The sequence below is a fragment of the Urocampus carinirostris genome, chromosome 19 (assembly GCF_059441175.1).
Source record: "Urocampus carinirostris isolate Australia breed hairy pipefish chromosome 19, RoL_Ucar_1.0, whole genome shotgun sequence".
In the NCBI taxonomy this organism is placed as follows: domain Eukaryota; kingdom Metazoa; phylum Chordata; class Actinopteri; order Syngnathiformes; family Syngnathidae; genus Urocampus; species Urocampus carinirostris.
In genome coordinates, this window is record NC_142367.1 from 8,529,443 (window position 1) to 8,544,651 (window position 15,209).

The 15,209-nt window shown below is 38.3% G+C and overlaps 1 protein-coding gene across 6 annotated transcripts in view; it reads right to left on the reverse strand.

The window, feature by feature from the left end:
* The window catches only part of skap1 (src kinase associated phosphoprotein 1), a 69,479-nt gene that overhangs the window by 26,339 nt on the left and 27,931 nt on the right, over nt 1-15,209 (reverse strand). For 5 of the 6 annotated variants that reach the window (XM_088323024.1, XM_088323022.1, XM_088323023.1 and 2 more), the window contains exons 7-11: nt 14,309-14,392; nt 14,105-14,229; nt 12,000-12,063; nt 11,765-11,890; nt 3,080-3,256 (exon numbers count right to left, since the gene is read on the reverse strand). In XM_088323024.1, coding sequence (XP_088179150.1) covers nt 3,080-3,256; nt 11,765-11,890; nt 12,000-12,063; nt 14,105-14,229; nt 14,309-14,392 — 576 coding nt within the window. The remainder of the gene's footprint in view (nt 1-3,079; nt 3,257-11,764; nt 11,891-11,999; nt 12,064-14,104; nt 14,230-14,308; nt 14,393-15,209) is intronic. The other variant, XM_088323025.1, reaches the window with a different exon arrangement.

Sequence of the window (15,209 nt, forward strand, 5' to 3'; positions counted from 1 at the left end):
AGATACTATTCATAGATTGAATCTCCACTTTTGGGCATTTTTTAATTTTTGGGATTTGGGAAGTTTTGTTCATTTATTCATTGTACCGTTTGTAGAAATTGTGATAGAATGTTTAAAAAAATTACAATTATCATGATTGCTGAATAATAATAAGAGATACGGAAGCTACAATTTTAAGGCAGATAATATGTTAAATTTTAAATAAGGAAATTTATTTCGATTAATGAATGCATTATTTAGATATCCGGTACTGGTGGAGGTTGCTGATATCAAGTTGGCCAAGTTAAAAAAATGAAATAAAAATAAGGATTTAAGCTTCATTTTACCTTCCAAACATTAAGAAAAGACCCTTTGCATTGCGTAGATTAACAGAAAATTACTGTTTTGTTCCACATATATATTGCACAAAAAATGTTGTCTGAATTGAATCAATATTGATATCAGATTTGATACATAGCTTTACCAAACGGCAATATCTAAGCCAAATTGACTAAAAATCCAACTATAATATAATACTGAATTATCATAGTTTAACAGATAGGGAAACTGAAAACAGGAATGAGATACAAATATAGAAACTGTCCAGGAAAAAACCCATCAAGGTAGAGAGCAACAATTGATGAGAAAAACAATCCAAATTGTAGAGAAGGTAATAAGTGCGTGTGGGACGCCAACGATGGATAAGCGACGGGGCGAGAACGCCAAGGAAAGAAGTCGTCACCCGATCCTCCATCTGTGGTCGGGGGCCCGTTCCCCCTCCCAGATGGCTTCCGACGCCTCTCAGCACACATTTTGGCAAAGGTAATGTACTCGCCAAGTGAAACTCGATCTTGATGTATCTCCTTTAATACCAGCAGTGATGGACGACCCAGATCGGGTCGTGCCTTTTGTCCTCCTTCTACTGGACGGAGCGGCCAAGGCATGCAGGACCATTCTCAATCAAATTGCCAAACCCAGAAGAAAAAAGATAAAAAAATCTAGCTAAGATTTTGCATCTAGAGCTGTGGAACTCTGACTTTGTGAGGGACGTGATCAAAGAATTACATGCATGAAAAAATATCTGCCATTGACCATCTTGCTTTTGAATATATTTCTCGAATTTTGCTCGAGAAAGAAGAAAGTATTTTACGAAAATAAGAAAAATACAACGTTAACTTGCCCCATTGCCACAAAACGGGGCTCATTTTCCTTGCCTCATGCCCGATCAACGAGGAGTTGGCTCCCATACACACACGTGCGACTGTGGACGGTAGATGATGCGGCGATCGTTCTACCCATCCGATGTGTTGCAACATCTGTCGTTGGGAGTCGGTAGGGGACCAAACCCCTCAATTCCGAATCTTAATGCCGTTCCAAAAGCAATGTTGTCTTACATATGACCAGGCCAAGGTGCAAACAAGCGACCACCCAGTTTCTGGGCAGGCGCCCTTCCACAACGCCTACAAACTGGTGCAAAAACGCACAAATAAATAACCAAAAAAATAATGAACATATATTTCACTTTAAAAAAGTGTAGTAGGGTAAAAGAAAGTAGTCATTCCAATTCCCCCAAAAATCTACCATTTAGCATCTTATTTTAAATATAATTTTCCTATTTTGATAGATAAAGAAGACATTAATGAACAAAAACAGTGTTTGTACACCATTTTCATGGCCAAATTGAAACGCTAATTTAGGACTTTTAACGCCAATTTTCCAATTTATCAAGTATAATTCTAAGAAGAAATAATACATTATTATATTGTTAATAACAATAACTGATTAAAGCATAGGGGGGCGATGATACTTCACAACTCCATACAAACTAATACCAGCTACCATTAATCACGGGAGAAGAAGAAATGCTATGGCGAAGCAAAGCCACCAGAAAGCAGTGTCGGCCTTATTTTTAAGCAAACTTGTTTGTAATGTGTAGTCTACCAAGTCTGACTGAAGAGAAACATGTCGAAAAAAATTTTTACAAGCACTTTGCCTGAAATTCAAGTACTTTTCAAACCATGAAAACGCAACAATAAAATTCAAGCAACTTCACGGATTTCAAGCACCCGTAGAAACACTAAAATAGGTTAAATTAAACTTTAAAATGTGGCATATTCTAATAATATTTTTTGTTATTTTAAGATATTGCATATTTTATTTCAAAAAAAAAAAACAATAAAAAACCCCAATAAATAATCATAACAATATTGAACATATAATTTTCTTACGTTAAACTTTTTTTACTGAGGTAAAAATAATCAAAAAAATCTGCCATTTGGCATCTTACTTTTAAATATACTGTTCCTACTTTATTGAGAAAGAAGTAACACATTTAGTAAAATGAGAAATACAGGATTTAACTTTAGTGAAATCATGCTGTATTGCCAGAATATTGCTCATTTTAATAATATTTGTCTTAATTTAAACATTTTTTTACATCTAAGAAATCAAAATATAACAAGAGTAAACATTTGACAGACTTAATTTTTGTATTTAATTTAGGTAAGTATTCTTACGATGCGATAAAAATATCAGACATTACAGATGTCGTCATGCCGTCTTGCTTTTTAAGTCCAAATAAGTCAGCTGAAAAATAGGTGAAATAGATATCAGGTATCAATACAAGCCTTATTTTAATCTAGTAGCATTTACAGACATTTTACTGTGACAGGATTAAAAACGATTGCTGAAAAATTCATGAAAATGTAATTGGCATTCCTTAGAACTTTGGATCAGATTTGGTGAATACTCAAGAGACGAGTTCTAATACTGGCTAAAAAAAAGTGGTACTGAGGAACTGAAAATATATCTTTCTGATCAGATTCCCTCCTATGTGTTTAAGGGACCAAATAAATGTCTTCCAGATTTGACACGGAAGAGCTATCAAACTATTCTAAGATCCCAGATGGAGAATCATTACCAGTTAGTTACTGTTGCTAGGCAATTTTGTCCAAAACTTGGTGGTGGACGGAAATGTGAGGCTATTTGTTGCTGAGCAACAATAGATCATGGATGTGCTGGATAGACTATCCATCAAACGTCATGTTGCTTGTGGGTGGGCTAGACTTCTTAGCTCAACTTCTAAGTTAAGACCCCCTACCTGGTAGAACCTCATAAATGTCGCTCTGGTCATCTTCGTCGGCTTCCTCCAGTATGGGCCGAGGGGTTGCCAGGTCGCTGGGACCATCGATGTCATCGTATGTCCCCTCGTCCTCGTCCTCGTCCTCCTTCTCGCCCTCTTCGTCCTCGTCAATTGGAATGGTGCTGGAGCTCAGATCTAATGACGGGAAAATATTTTAAAGTTTAGATCCAGTCCACATTGGGGATAAAACAACAGAAAATCTCCAATTTTAATTCATTAAATCAAACAACTGGATGCATTTTTTTAACAATTCCAATGAGCTACTTATTTACAGTATTTATTTTTTGTTCCGATCATCAAAAGTGGTTTTAGGAGCGGTAAAATATAATTATAATTAAACCAGTTACAATCTGGTTTAGAGGGTACAAAGATTATATGATTTTTTTTTTAAACTTTCATTTTGAAACAATAAAAGACCTACGAAAAAAGTGCCGCCTGATGATTACAATCTGGTTTCTAAATGGGACTTAAAAAATACTTTCTTTTTTTTCAAAATAAAAATAACTTTTTTTTTACTTAAAGGGCCACTGTAACAGTTTACAGTTGTACTGTGTCGTGCGATCAAAACAAGTGGTACAAAGCAGGAGAAAGAATACAAACCAAGGAGACTCAAAATAACCAAACCACACAATTTTGGTTTTTGGGGATACCCGTGGCAGCAAGATGACGGACATTCATGTAAGCTCCCACTGGGAAAGACTCAGCTTCCATCCATTCATCCATTATCTTTGGGGACACCCTGAACTGGGTGCCAGCCAGGCGCAGGGAACACAGACACCGACAACTCACTCGCTCATTTATACTCAGGGCCGTTTTGGAGACACCTGCTTTGCATGTTTTTGTAATGTGGGAGGAAACCGGAGTGCCTCGAGGATACCCACCCAAGCACGGTGAGAACATGCAAACTCTGCACAGGAAGGCTGGTAGCTGGATTTGAACCCGTGACCTTTAGAACTGTTCCGCAAATGTGCTAACCACTCAACTGCCTTGTCGCCCAAGGCTCATCTTATGTAAAATAAATAAAATTCTCTTGGTCTACGGGTATTTATAAAGAAAACAATGTTTATATGATACTTCATGTATTTTGGGTTATTATTCAAGTCAATATTGTTCTTTTTACGCTCTTTTTACCACTAGATGGTGATAAATAATACACATTACACCTTAAACATGGATATTAGTGGTTCCAAAATATGCAGACCATCTGGTTCTAATACCACACTCATGATTTGAAAAATTTAGCCCGGGGGTCAGCAAACAAGTGTCTTTTTAGCGATTCTAGTGGCTTTCTGGTGATTTTTCAAAAATGCTTCATAAAAGAAAAGTATGTGGTTTCTGGAGAAGGATAAACCAGACACAAACATTCTTAATGTTTTTCAATGAATATAGATATTTACACCATATATATATATATATATATATATATATATATATATATATATATATATATATATACACACACACACACACATATATATACACACACATATATTATATATATATATATATATATATATATATATATATATATATAAATAGCAAGGGTTGGAAACCTTTATGACCCAAAAAGCCATAACAGCAAAATATTTAGACTTTTTTGGAGAGAGAGCGCCATACAATACGTTTTAAGACAAAACTATAAATAAAAAAAAACGCCAAACCCTCTTCTCCAGAAAGAAGCTTATTTTTCAGAGCATTTCTTTTCTCTGTGTGACATAAGATGATTTAATAAAATTCATGAAATAGTAATATTGCCAGAGCCTGTGTTCAATATTAACAAATACAGGACTTTAAACTAGTCTTCCTCCCACAGTTACTTATAAACATCGTGGCTCATTTTGAACGTTGTTTATTTCGTAAAAAGTGGTTTCAAAAAAAGGTACAAGCAAAGTCCTTTTGTAAATATTTCACAAAAAAACAGCAAACCAAAAGTTTATGGATGTATTTCCCTTCAGCGCAGTGGCTGCGTGTGAGAGAGAGGGGAGCGTGCTGTATTGTAAAACTCCGTCCACCCGCTCTAACTGTTCTGTGTGCTTGGCAAACATTTGTGGGTAATGACAGTTTGTTGTTATCATAAAGTGCCACATTATTATTACATTATTGAATGAGATTCTATATATATTATAAAGAATTACTTACCTTTGTACAGTCTTAACGATAAAACGGTGTCCTTTAAACAACCCCTAGCAAAAAGTATGGAATCACCATTCTTGGGCAAGCCCCTCAACTCAGACATTTTATTCCTTTAAAATAACTCAAATTACAAACATGAAACATTCGATGTAAGGTAAATGTCGACAAAAATTGTTCAAACATCATATTGTTTAGCTGCGGTTGATGGTGGACGCATCAGGTTAGCACTGCTCGTTCTATGCGTTTATACTGTCATTGGCGTCGGTTTTAAGAGTATTGTTAATTATTAATTTTACAATTCTAACCATTTTAACATAGTTAGAAGTAAAGCAGCCGAGTCCTGCCATGGCCGGGCATTATACCGGCGGGCGGAGACGTAACTGCGTGAGATTCTTGCTCAAAGATGTTGTGGCAATTTCGGAGGGAATGTCAAGGACGGATTTTATTAACAAGTTTGTTGAAAAGATTCTGAAGTTTAAAAAGGAGGAGGTACATGCTGTCATAAAAATGACTTCTGGCAAAGGCTTTGATGTGAGTTTTGAAACGGCAGCTCTTTATCAAGAGTTTTGGAATCGCTTTGAGGGAGTGAGGTCCCAGTTTTCAGGATTTACAGTGGAGAAGCTGACTGATAATATTAACAAGATTGTCGTTGTTAGAATGTTTAGTGAAATGATCAGTGCTGATGACGTCTGTTATTGGTTGAGTAGATACTGCTCAGTAAAAGGCCAGGCTATGAAGGTGAGGTGTGAGAAAGGCTATTGGAATGGTGCCTGGAGGGTACCAGTCCAACTACGGCAAGATCCTCAGGGCTTTCAGGGACTGAAACAAATTCCGTCGACTATATTCCTGGGGGAAAACCGTGGCTTTATCCACTATCAAGGCCAACCGAAACTCTGTCGCAAATGTGGTGAGCATGGGCATCTGGCTGAGGTATGTGATCGAATTTTTTGTGGAAAGTGCAGAACAATTGGACATTCCTTTGAGGAATGTAGCAATAGCAGAAAATGCAATCTCTGTGGAGAAACGAATCACCTCTTTAGAAACTGCCCGAATTCGTTTCCTAACAAATTGAAAGCTAGGAAGGCAGTTAACAAAGACAACAAAGACAATGAAATGATGTCAGACAACATAGATAATGAAATGAATAAATGTCACAAAGACAATGAAGTGAATAAAGATAACAAAGACAATGAAATTAATAAAGTCATGGAAATACAAAATGAAAATGAACAAGAAATTAATGAAGTTATAGAAATACCCAATGAAGATGAACAGGAAATGAATAAAGTTATGGAAATACCCAATGAAATTGATCAAGAAATGCACAAAGAAATTGGACAAGACAAACAAATTGAAAAAACAGATGTACCTACCAAAACCCCTGGAGCAGAGACCAGAGAATCAAAATTGAAACAGGAAGAACCTGGAAATTCTAATTCGATTTCTCATAAAATACCTGAATTTGGACATGACAAACGAATAGAAAAAGCAACTGCCACTCCGAAAACACAGATTAATCAGGAAGGGCCTGGAAGAGAGTTCAAATTAGCAAATTTGTTTGCTACGCCATTGCCGGGATTTGGAGAAGACAAACAAATCGAAAAGGCGAATGACTCTCCAAAAACCCATACGGGCACTGGAAAGAGGAGTAAAAGTAAGACAAAATTGGGAGTGGTGAAAAAACCAGAAACAAAGATAAGAGATTTAGAAGAAAGCCGATTGCCGGTGAATAAGCCCACAAAGGAACTGTATGAAGTTGAGACGGAGGAAGTCGGGGAGGGAAAAAACCTGACCCTTAGTGGGCAAGGAAGTAAGAGACCCCTTGATAGGTCCTCTGGCTCACCCCCTAACCCAGAAAAAAGGGGAAGACCTGGAACCACAGACAGAGAGTCAGAGGGTCCCAGAGTTTTCCCCGGTGAGTCTCAAAATGAGGTACTGCTCTTAAGTGATGTGTCTGACACAGGTGACACTCTCGATGATCTCGATGATCACCAAAGAATGGACTCAGATCCCCCAGTTTTGTCTAACTAGTTTAAATACTTTTACAACAATTATGAACATTACATTCTCTACTATCAATGTGAGAAGTGTGAGATCAAAGGTTAAGGCTCACAGTGTTTTATCGTTCTTAAAAACTATCAGAACGGATGTGTTTTTGCTACAGGAATGCTGCATCCCCTTTCTAAATAATTATAAACAGTGGGAAGAGATTTGGCCGGACATTTAAACTGGTGGACTGTTTCAAATCCATACATCCAGGAGAGGAGGGCTTCACCTGGTGCAGTAGTGACAATGCCAGAGCCTCTCGAATAGACTACATATTTACGAGGGGTTTAGCACAGAGTGATGCAAGATTGATTCCAGTTTTTTTTTCAGATCACTTGCTACTGTCCTGCTCTTTCTCATTTCCTTCAGGTATGACTGTTGGGAAGGGTTTGTGGAAGTTAATTTGTCGAAGGCATCAATATCCCAGGAAGTGGGGGACAAATTACCAAGTGTGTTTTGTACATGGATGATTTTAATATTTTGTGTACTGACCGCGCATCTGTTGAAAGAGCCCTTGACTTGACTGACCTGTTTGGGAGGGCGTCTGGGTCAAGGCTAAATAGAGAAAAATCACAAGTGAAGTTTTATGGAATGTGGAAAGAGACAGAAAAGGCAGGGCTCCCGCTGACGGTGTTAAAGACGGACCAGAAAATCCTAGGGATAGAATTCAGTGCGGATGGAGGAGGCGAGACCAACTGGGATGACGTGACAAGGAAAGTTAAGCAAAAACTTGTTTTTTGGTTACTAAGAAAACTGACAATAGAGGGGAAGGTCCTAATCATCAAAGCGATCATCCTCCCAATGCTTTTGTCAATCAGTTTAATTTTTATGCCTAAAAGAAACGTGCTGTTACAAATGGACCGAGCCATCTTTCGCTTTGTCTGGGGCTCAAAGTGGGAAAGGATAAAAAGAGATACAATGAAAAAGAAAAAGGAAAAAGGGGGGAAAGGAGTGCCTGACCTCCAGCTTTTCCTGGAGAGCAAATATGTCTCTCTCCACTTCCAAAACGCTGTGGGCCCACCCAACAACCCGAAAAGTCAAGCAATGACCCGTTTTTGGATGGGCTCATATTTGCGGAAGCTAAAGCTTGTACCAGACAATCGTTTGATTCCAGTTTCGTTTAACTTGCCACCAACACATCTCTTTATTCGGGCTTTTTTGAAGAAGTTTGATTTGGAAACACAAGAATGTCACACTTTACAAAACCACAGGGCCCTTATTGCTATTGTGCAAGAGCGAGCTACAGTAAGCCCTGTGCGGGGGCTTGCGTTTGGCGAATCCACAACGGTTTGGAGCAACGTCAATCATCCTGCCCTCCCAAACAGACTACGAGACTTGTCATGGATGGTGGCTCATGAAGTTCTCCCAGTCAGAGCTGTAATGCACCACCGAGGAATGTCAGTGACTTCGACGTGCCCTCGACCTGGCTGTGGCGCCCAGGAGTCGGTGAGGCACCTTTTTTGTGAGTGCAGCGCTGCCAAGGTCTTGTGGACAATGGCCGAACAACTAGGAAAGTTCCCGGACTTGCCAGCAGGAGAGGTCCCTGATGCACAGTACGTGCTTTACGGGGTGAGTCGGTCGAGGAGGCATCGGAACGACTTTGCCAGGGACTGGCTCACTCTCGCCGCCATCAAGGACGCCATCTGGACCTCCAGAAACCTGCTGGTATGGAGGTGCAGGCAGATCCCCCCCGTGGCTGTGCTCCAAATGGCTGCAGATACCATACAATCTGCGAGCGGCGGGCCTAGGACGCAGCCATAAAGAAGACTCGTCTGTACCCACCCGGAGGGGGGAGCCGGAGCTACGCTGTGGGAGTCCCGGCAGCAACGGCCTGGGTTGTGGAACCCAGAAGGGAGAGGACCCACGCAGAAGGGAAAGGACCCACACAGAGGACTGGAAGAATGCTGCTTGGGAGGGTGGGATGGCAGAGCTATGCCCTTGCACAATAGTATTGCCTTTTACACGCTGGTTAACTACTGTTAAAAGAAAATAACTCTGAAATTGTTTAATTGATGTTGGAAATGTCAGGAAAAAATGTTAAAACGTCATATCGTCACGTCATATTGTCAAATATAAAAAAATTGTGAATATGCTTGATGGCTGTGTTTTGCTGCTGTTGGTGTCGGTGGATTTGTTCAGACCGAGGACAATCGACTTTGGCCTGGACGGATCTATTGACACTAACAAAGATGTTATATAATGAAATTGTGAATATGTTTGATTTTCGAGAAGGTTTGTTCAAACCTCACTTTGTGTTTGCTGTTAAAAACGTAATATTGGAATATAATATTGTGAATGTGCTTAATTGCTGTTGAGATTGTCATGATTGTTTTCTGTTTTTAGTGTCAATAAATTTGTTCAAACCAAAAAAAAATATTGTTAAAAAATGATATAATATGTGAATGTGTTTAATTGCTGTTAAAAGTGTCGATGAAAATGGTTCAAACCTCACATTGTTTGTTACTGTTCAAACCATTAATTGCTGTTAAAAATGTTGAAAAAATTGTTCAAACCTCACATTGTTTATTTGCTGTTAATAGTGTCAATAAAATTGTTCAAACCAAAAATTCGTAAGGTCATGCCAAAGTGCAACATATTGGCATTCGGAAACACTAAAAGAAAGTCTGCTTGTTAGTCAGCAGTTAAAAACAGTGCAGTTAGCCCACCTTGAGAGGCTCCTGGACTAAGTGGATTGGGAAGAATCATGACTCCAACAAGAGAGATGTCCCTTGAGTCCAAAGACAGGATCATCAAACTTCTTGAAGACGGTAACTCTACTCATATGTGTGCCAAATATGTGGGCTGTTCACAGTCAGCTGTATCGAAGATTTGGACCAAGTACAAACAGCATGGGAAGGTTGTTAAAGTCAAGCTTACTGGTAGGCCAAGGAAGATATACAGGTGTCAAGACAAGACAAATAAAGAGGAAACGGAAGGAAGTTAGAGTCAATGTATGTGAAAGAACTGCAAAATCGCGTAAAGGAAATAAGATTTTCATATAGGAAAGCCAAAAGGAAACCATCGTTGATGCTTAGACACAAAAGAACAACACTGCAATGGGCTAAGGAGAGAAAATCATGGACTGTGGATGACTGGATGAAGTTTATCTTCAGTGATGAGTCTTGAATCTGCATTGGACCAGGTGATGATGCTGGAACTTGTGTTTGATGCCGTTCTGTTGAGATTTAAAGGAGGACTTCCCAAAGAAAACATAAAAATTCCCACGGTCCTAAATGATATGCAGCTGCATGTCAGGCAAAGGCACTTCAGAGATGGCTGTGGTCAAATCTGCAATAAATGCACAAGTTACGTTGACATTCCGGACAGCTTTCTTATTCCTTCAATTGATAAAATGCTTGGGGATGTTGAACTAATTTTCCAAGATGACAACGCATCATGCCACAGAGCAAAAACTGTGAAAGCATTCCTTGGAGAAAGACGCATCCAGTCAATGTCATGGCTTGCAAATAGCCCAGATCGCAACCCAATTGAAAACCTGTGGTGGAAATTGAAAAAGAAATGTCCACAGCAAGGCTCTGACCTGCAAAGATGATATAGCAACTGCAATCAAAGAGAGTTGGCACCAGATTGATGAATAATACTGTTTGTCATTCATCAAGTATATGCATCAGAGACTGCAAGCTGTCATAAAAGCCAAAGGTTTGATTGTTATTTCTTTGTCTGTTTTTCACGGTTCAATGATTCCATATATGTGATTGGTCTATAAAAGTAGCATTTGCTGAACACCACAAGGTTTTTATTAATTTATTTTAGTGTTTCTGAATGCCAAAGAGTTGCACTTTTGAAAAACTTTAGTATTTTTTCATGCTTTTTATCTGAGTTTGTTCTACAGAATAAAATGTCTGAGTGCGTACTTGTCCAAGACCAATGATTCCATACTTTTTGCTAGGGATTGAATACTGGACCGAACAGTACTCGTAAGAAGAGTTGCTTCTGCTATGAATGCACCAAACCGGAAAGTTAACAAACCAAAATTGGAACGCTACGGAATAATTTGCACATGAAACATTTTATCACCAAGCCATAGGTTTCTGACCCCTGATATAGAGTTTGTGTTGGTTTCCTTTGTTTATAAAGCTTTTAATGTTTTGGGGCTCCAAGCAGGTTTTTGTGGGGTTCAATATGAACCAAAAAACAGGCCAGGTACCGTCAGCAGTGGAGAAAGCTATCCCAAGTTTCGTCCTTCGTGGTAGCCCAGTTTGTTAAGGGATTCATAAACCGTGATGGCTCTTTCAACATTTTGTGTTGCCAACCTCTTTTTAGCCTGATCTGATTGGGTGTAATAAAGAGAAAAACAGCTGAAAATGTAGTCCAGGTTTTGGACTCAAGGAGGCGCATCCATCATCGGAAAAAAATAAGGAAGTAAGACAAACTGCCAAGTGTACGTTACTTCCCGCAAGACCCGTTTTAGAGTGGACAGGCAGGGTACAGCAACCCCCCTACCCCCAAGATGGACGAGCGGCTTGATGGCGGGCGATTGGGGCCGCTGCCACACGAGGTATCGGGTCCTAGCTGAAATCGATGTCACGGGAGGATAACCAGAACGGCTACAAATCAATTTCCTGTAAGCTGGAATTCAGTAGGAGGGGGGAGGAGGAAGCAGGGGAATGACTCTACGAATAAAAGATGGGATTTTTGAGGTGTGATTCGAGGTTTGTATAGTGATAAAACGACTCACCTCGCAGCACAAAGCTGATGTGTTCCACCCACTCCCGAGCCTCCTGAGGACTGCTGGCCGTAAACTGGTAAGAAACACATTGAAAGTAAGTAGACCCCCAGGGTATGGCGTCCGCGTCTTTTGATGTTTTCACTTTAAGATGTGGAATAAGATGTTTTTGCCTCAACTATATGACATCAACTACAAATTATTTTGCGTATGCAGAATCCTTTGAAATTGAACTTTTGTGGTGATGGAGCGTTTGAGGTTCCTCTCAAAGATGCCTGTTGGCTATTGGTCGATATCGGACAAAATGCTAGTCATTTATTGGTCCGTATCATGGAATTGTGAATATGCTAATATTCTATTGGCTGAATGCCTTTCTCACTTGTTCTCAAAAACTGTTCTGAACATTGACAAATGTAATATCACCCAGAGTGACTCAGTCAAAAACTTAGGTGTCATATTTGACCCCAATCTGTCCTTTCAAACACAAGTTAAGAATATTACTAGATCAGTTTTTTTCATCTTCACAACCTTGCTCAAATTTGCCCTTTGCGGAGATTATAATTCAAGCGTTTGTTACCTCCCGTCTCGATTACAGTAATGCACTACTCTCCTGGCTAAGATGTGATTTTAAGGTTTTGTTCGTATTATACAAAATCATGCATGCACTTGCTCCCTTATATCTTTCAGATTTAATTTTGCCCTATGTTCCAGTCCAGAGCTTTCGCTCTGAAAATGCTGGTCTACAAGTGATCGCAAGAGCAAAGAAGAGATCCGCAGGTTCGAGAGCGCTCTCTATTCGGGCCCCGGTGCTGTGGAATGCTCTTCCCCCTGAGATTCGATCTGCAACCTCAGTGGAACTGTTTAAATCTAGGCTTAAAAGACACTTCTATTTTATAGCATATGAATAACCTATATTTTATGTTGACAATATCTGTGTGTTTTTTGTTATTGTAACATCCATCGCAGCCTGGTCATCTTGGAAGAGGGATTACCTCATGTGCGGTCCCTTCTCAAGGTTTCTTCATTTTCCTCATGTTGAGGTTTTTGAGTTTTTCCTTGCCCTCATGTAGGTTTTAGATCAGGGGATGGTGTAATATAAGTCTGTGGTTTGCAATAATCTTGGGTCTGTTCAGCCCTTTGAGACTCTTTGTGATTAAGGGCTATACAAATAAAAATGACTTGACTTGTATTTTTGAAGTGTACTTATTTGCTATGGTTGGCAGTGACGCTAAAGGAAAAAACAAAAACATGATGACCATGGATACAAAGCTTGCAGTTAACAAAAAATAAGAAGAAGGCACACAAATGGCTAATTTGCAAAGCCATAACTAATTGATGATCGGAATTATTAAGAATAAGAAGGTGTTTAATGGGACACTCTGTAATATTTGACCACTAGATCTCGATATATTGCGTAGTGCAATTAAAAATAAGTGCTATAAAGCACAGGGAAGAATACAAACTATGGAAACTAAACAGCACCATTTTTCTTCTCAATTTTATGCCCAGTCTTTCACAATGTTTTTGGGAGGGATACCAATAGCAGAAATATGGTGGCCAATCATGTCAGCTCCCTTTAGGTGGGCCTCATGGTATGTAAAGTAAATACAAATTTATCAATCTAAGACTATTAAAATAAGCACAAATATATGATAGTTTGTGTATTTTTGCCAAATATACAAATCAATATTGTTTTTTTCTAATGAATTAAGTTGTTTTACTACTAAGTGCTAAATAATACACAATATCTATTTAAAGCAAGGAGATCTTATAAGGGCCTTAGAAGTGAAAGTCTTAATTTCAGTTTCAATTTCATTTGCAGTTTCCTCTTTTCCTCTGCATCCACCTGCTACTCCACTCGACCAGCTCGTCACATCACACCAAAGGTAAACTAAATGTATTTCTTCCTTTATTTATGTATGGTTTTTAATCCTAGGCGTGTATATTACACATACGTAGTACTTACTATATACTATTTTGTCATTTTAATGTTTTCATCTAGGGTGACCGGATTTGGAATGCATTCACTACAGCAATTTCACTTTGCGATGCCCACTTCAGAACTGAGCTGTCTTGACAAATATAAATAAAATAAGAATGAGATTGAGCTGTACAACCTGGTAAGTCCGCCGTCCTGGAGCCAGCAGCTCGAAGCAGGCCTTCCTTTTGGAGTCTTTCCTCAGGTTATCGGACAGTCGGACGCTGTAGTCGTTGATGTAAAAGGAGCCTTTCTGTATCTTATCTGCAGGGGGATCGGGGGGGGTCAGTTAGAGAGCAGGGAGTCGATCTACAGCCGTCGGCTTTTTGTTGGCCGTGCCGACCTTTGTCGCTGCCAAAGTAAAAGAAGATCGAATTGTTGAGCACGCACCATCTCTTCTGCCACTCCGAGCCAAAAAAGGTGTTCTCTGGGGACAAATGCAGGTTTAGAGTTGGTAAAATACATAAAACAAAAGGAAATATTATCAAATTTAAAAAGTACAATAGAAAATACAATAAATTCATATAAGTAATATAATCCAAACAACAAAGAGGGGACAATTAGGAAAATACACAAAATTTAAAAATTGATTTAAAAATACAATGAAATGAAATAAAACATAAACTTTAAACACCAAATAAAAGTAACAGTTGGAAAAAATACACAGAATAAAAAATGAAATGATATTCACAAAGCATTAAATGAAAAATACAAAAGAATTCAAAGATTTTAAACGATAAAATTTGAACCCCAAATAAAAGTCACAGACGAGAACTATATTCAAAAAAAAAAAATAGAATTAAATGATAACATTTAAACAATACATAAAAGTAACAGTTGGGAAAACAGATCAAATGAAATAATAAATACAATAAAATAAAATAAAAGCTAACATTTAAGCGACAAAAAAAGCAACAGCAAAGTAAAAGGAAAATACCTGTGTGATAAAAACTAAAATTAAAAATGAAATTAAATACAAGATGGAATGAATAAAAACACAAACTTTTAACAAAAAATAATAGGACAGTTGTTAAATACATACAAATATAAAAAAAAAAAGAAATCCAATTAAAAAATACAAATTTAATTTGAACAACAATCAAAATAAACAGATGGGGAAAATACTTGAAAAAAATAAATGCAATGAAACAAAGTTTAAACAAAAATACGATAAAAAGACAAGATCAAATATGAAATGAAATGATCTGCATTTATATAGCGCTTTTCAAGTCAATGACTTCACA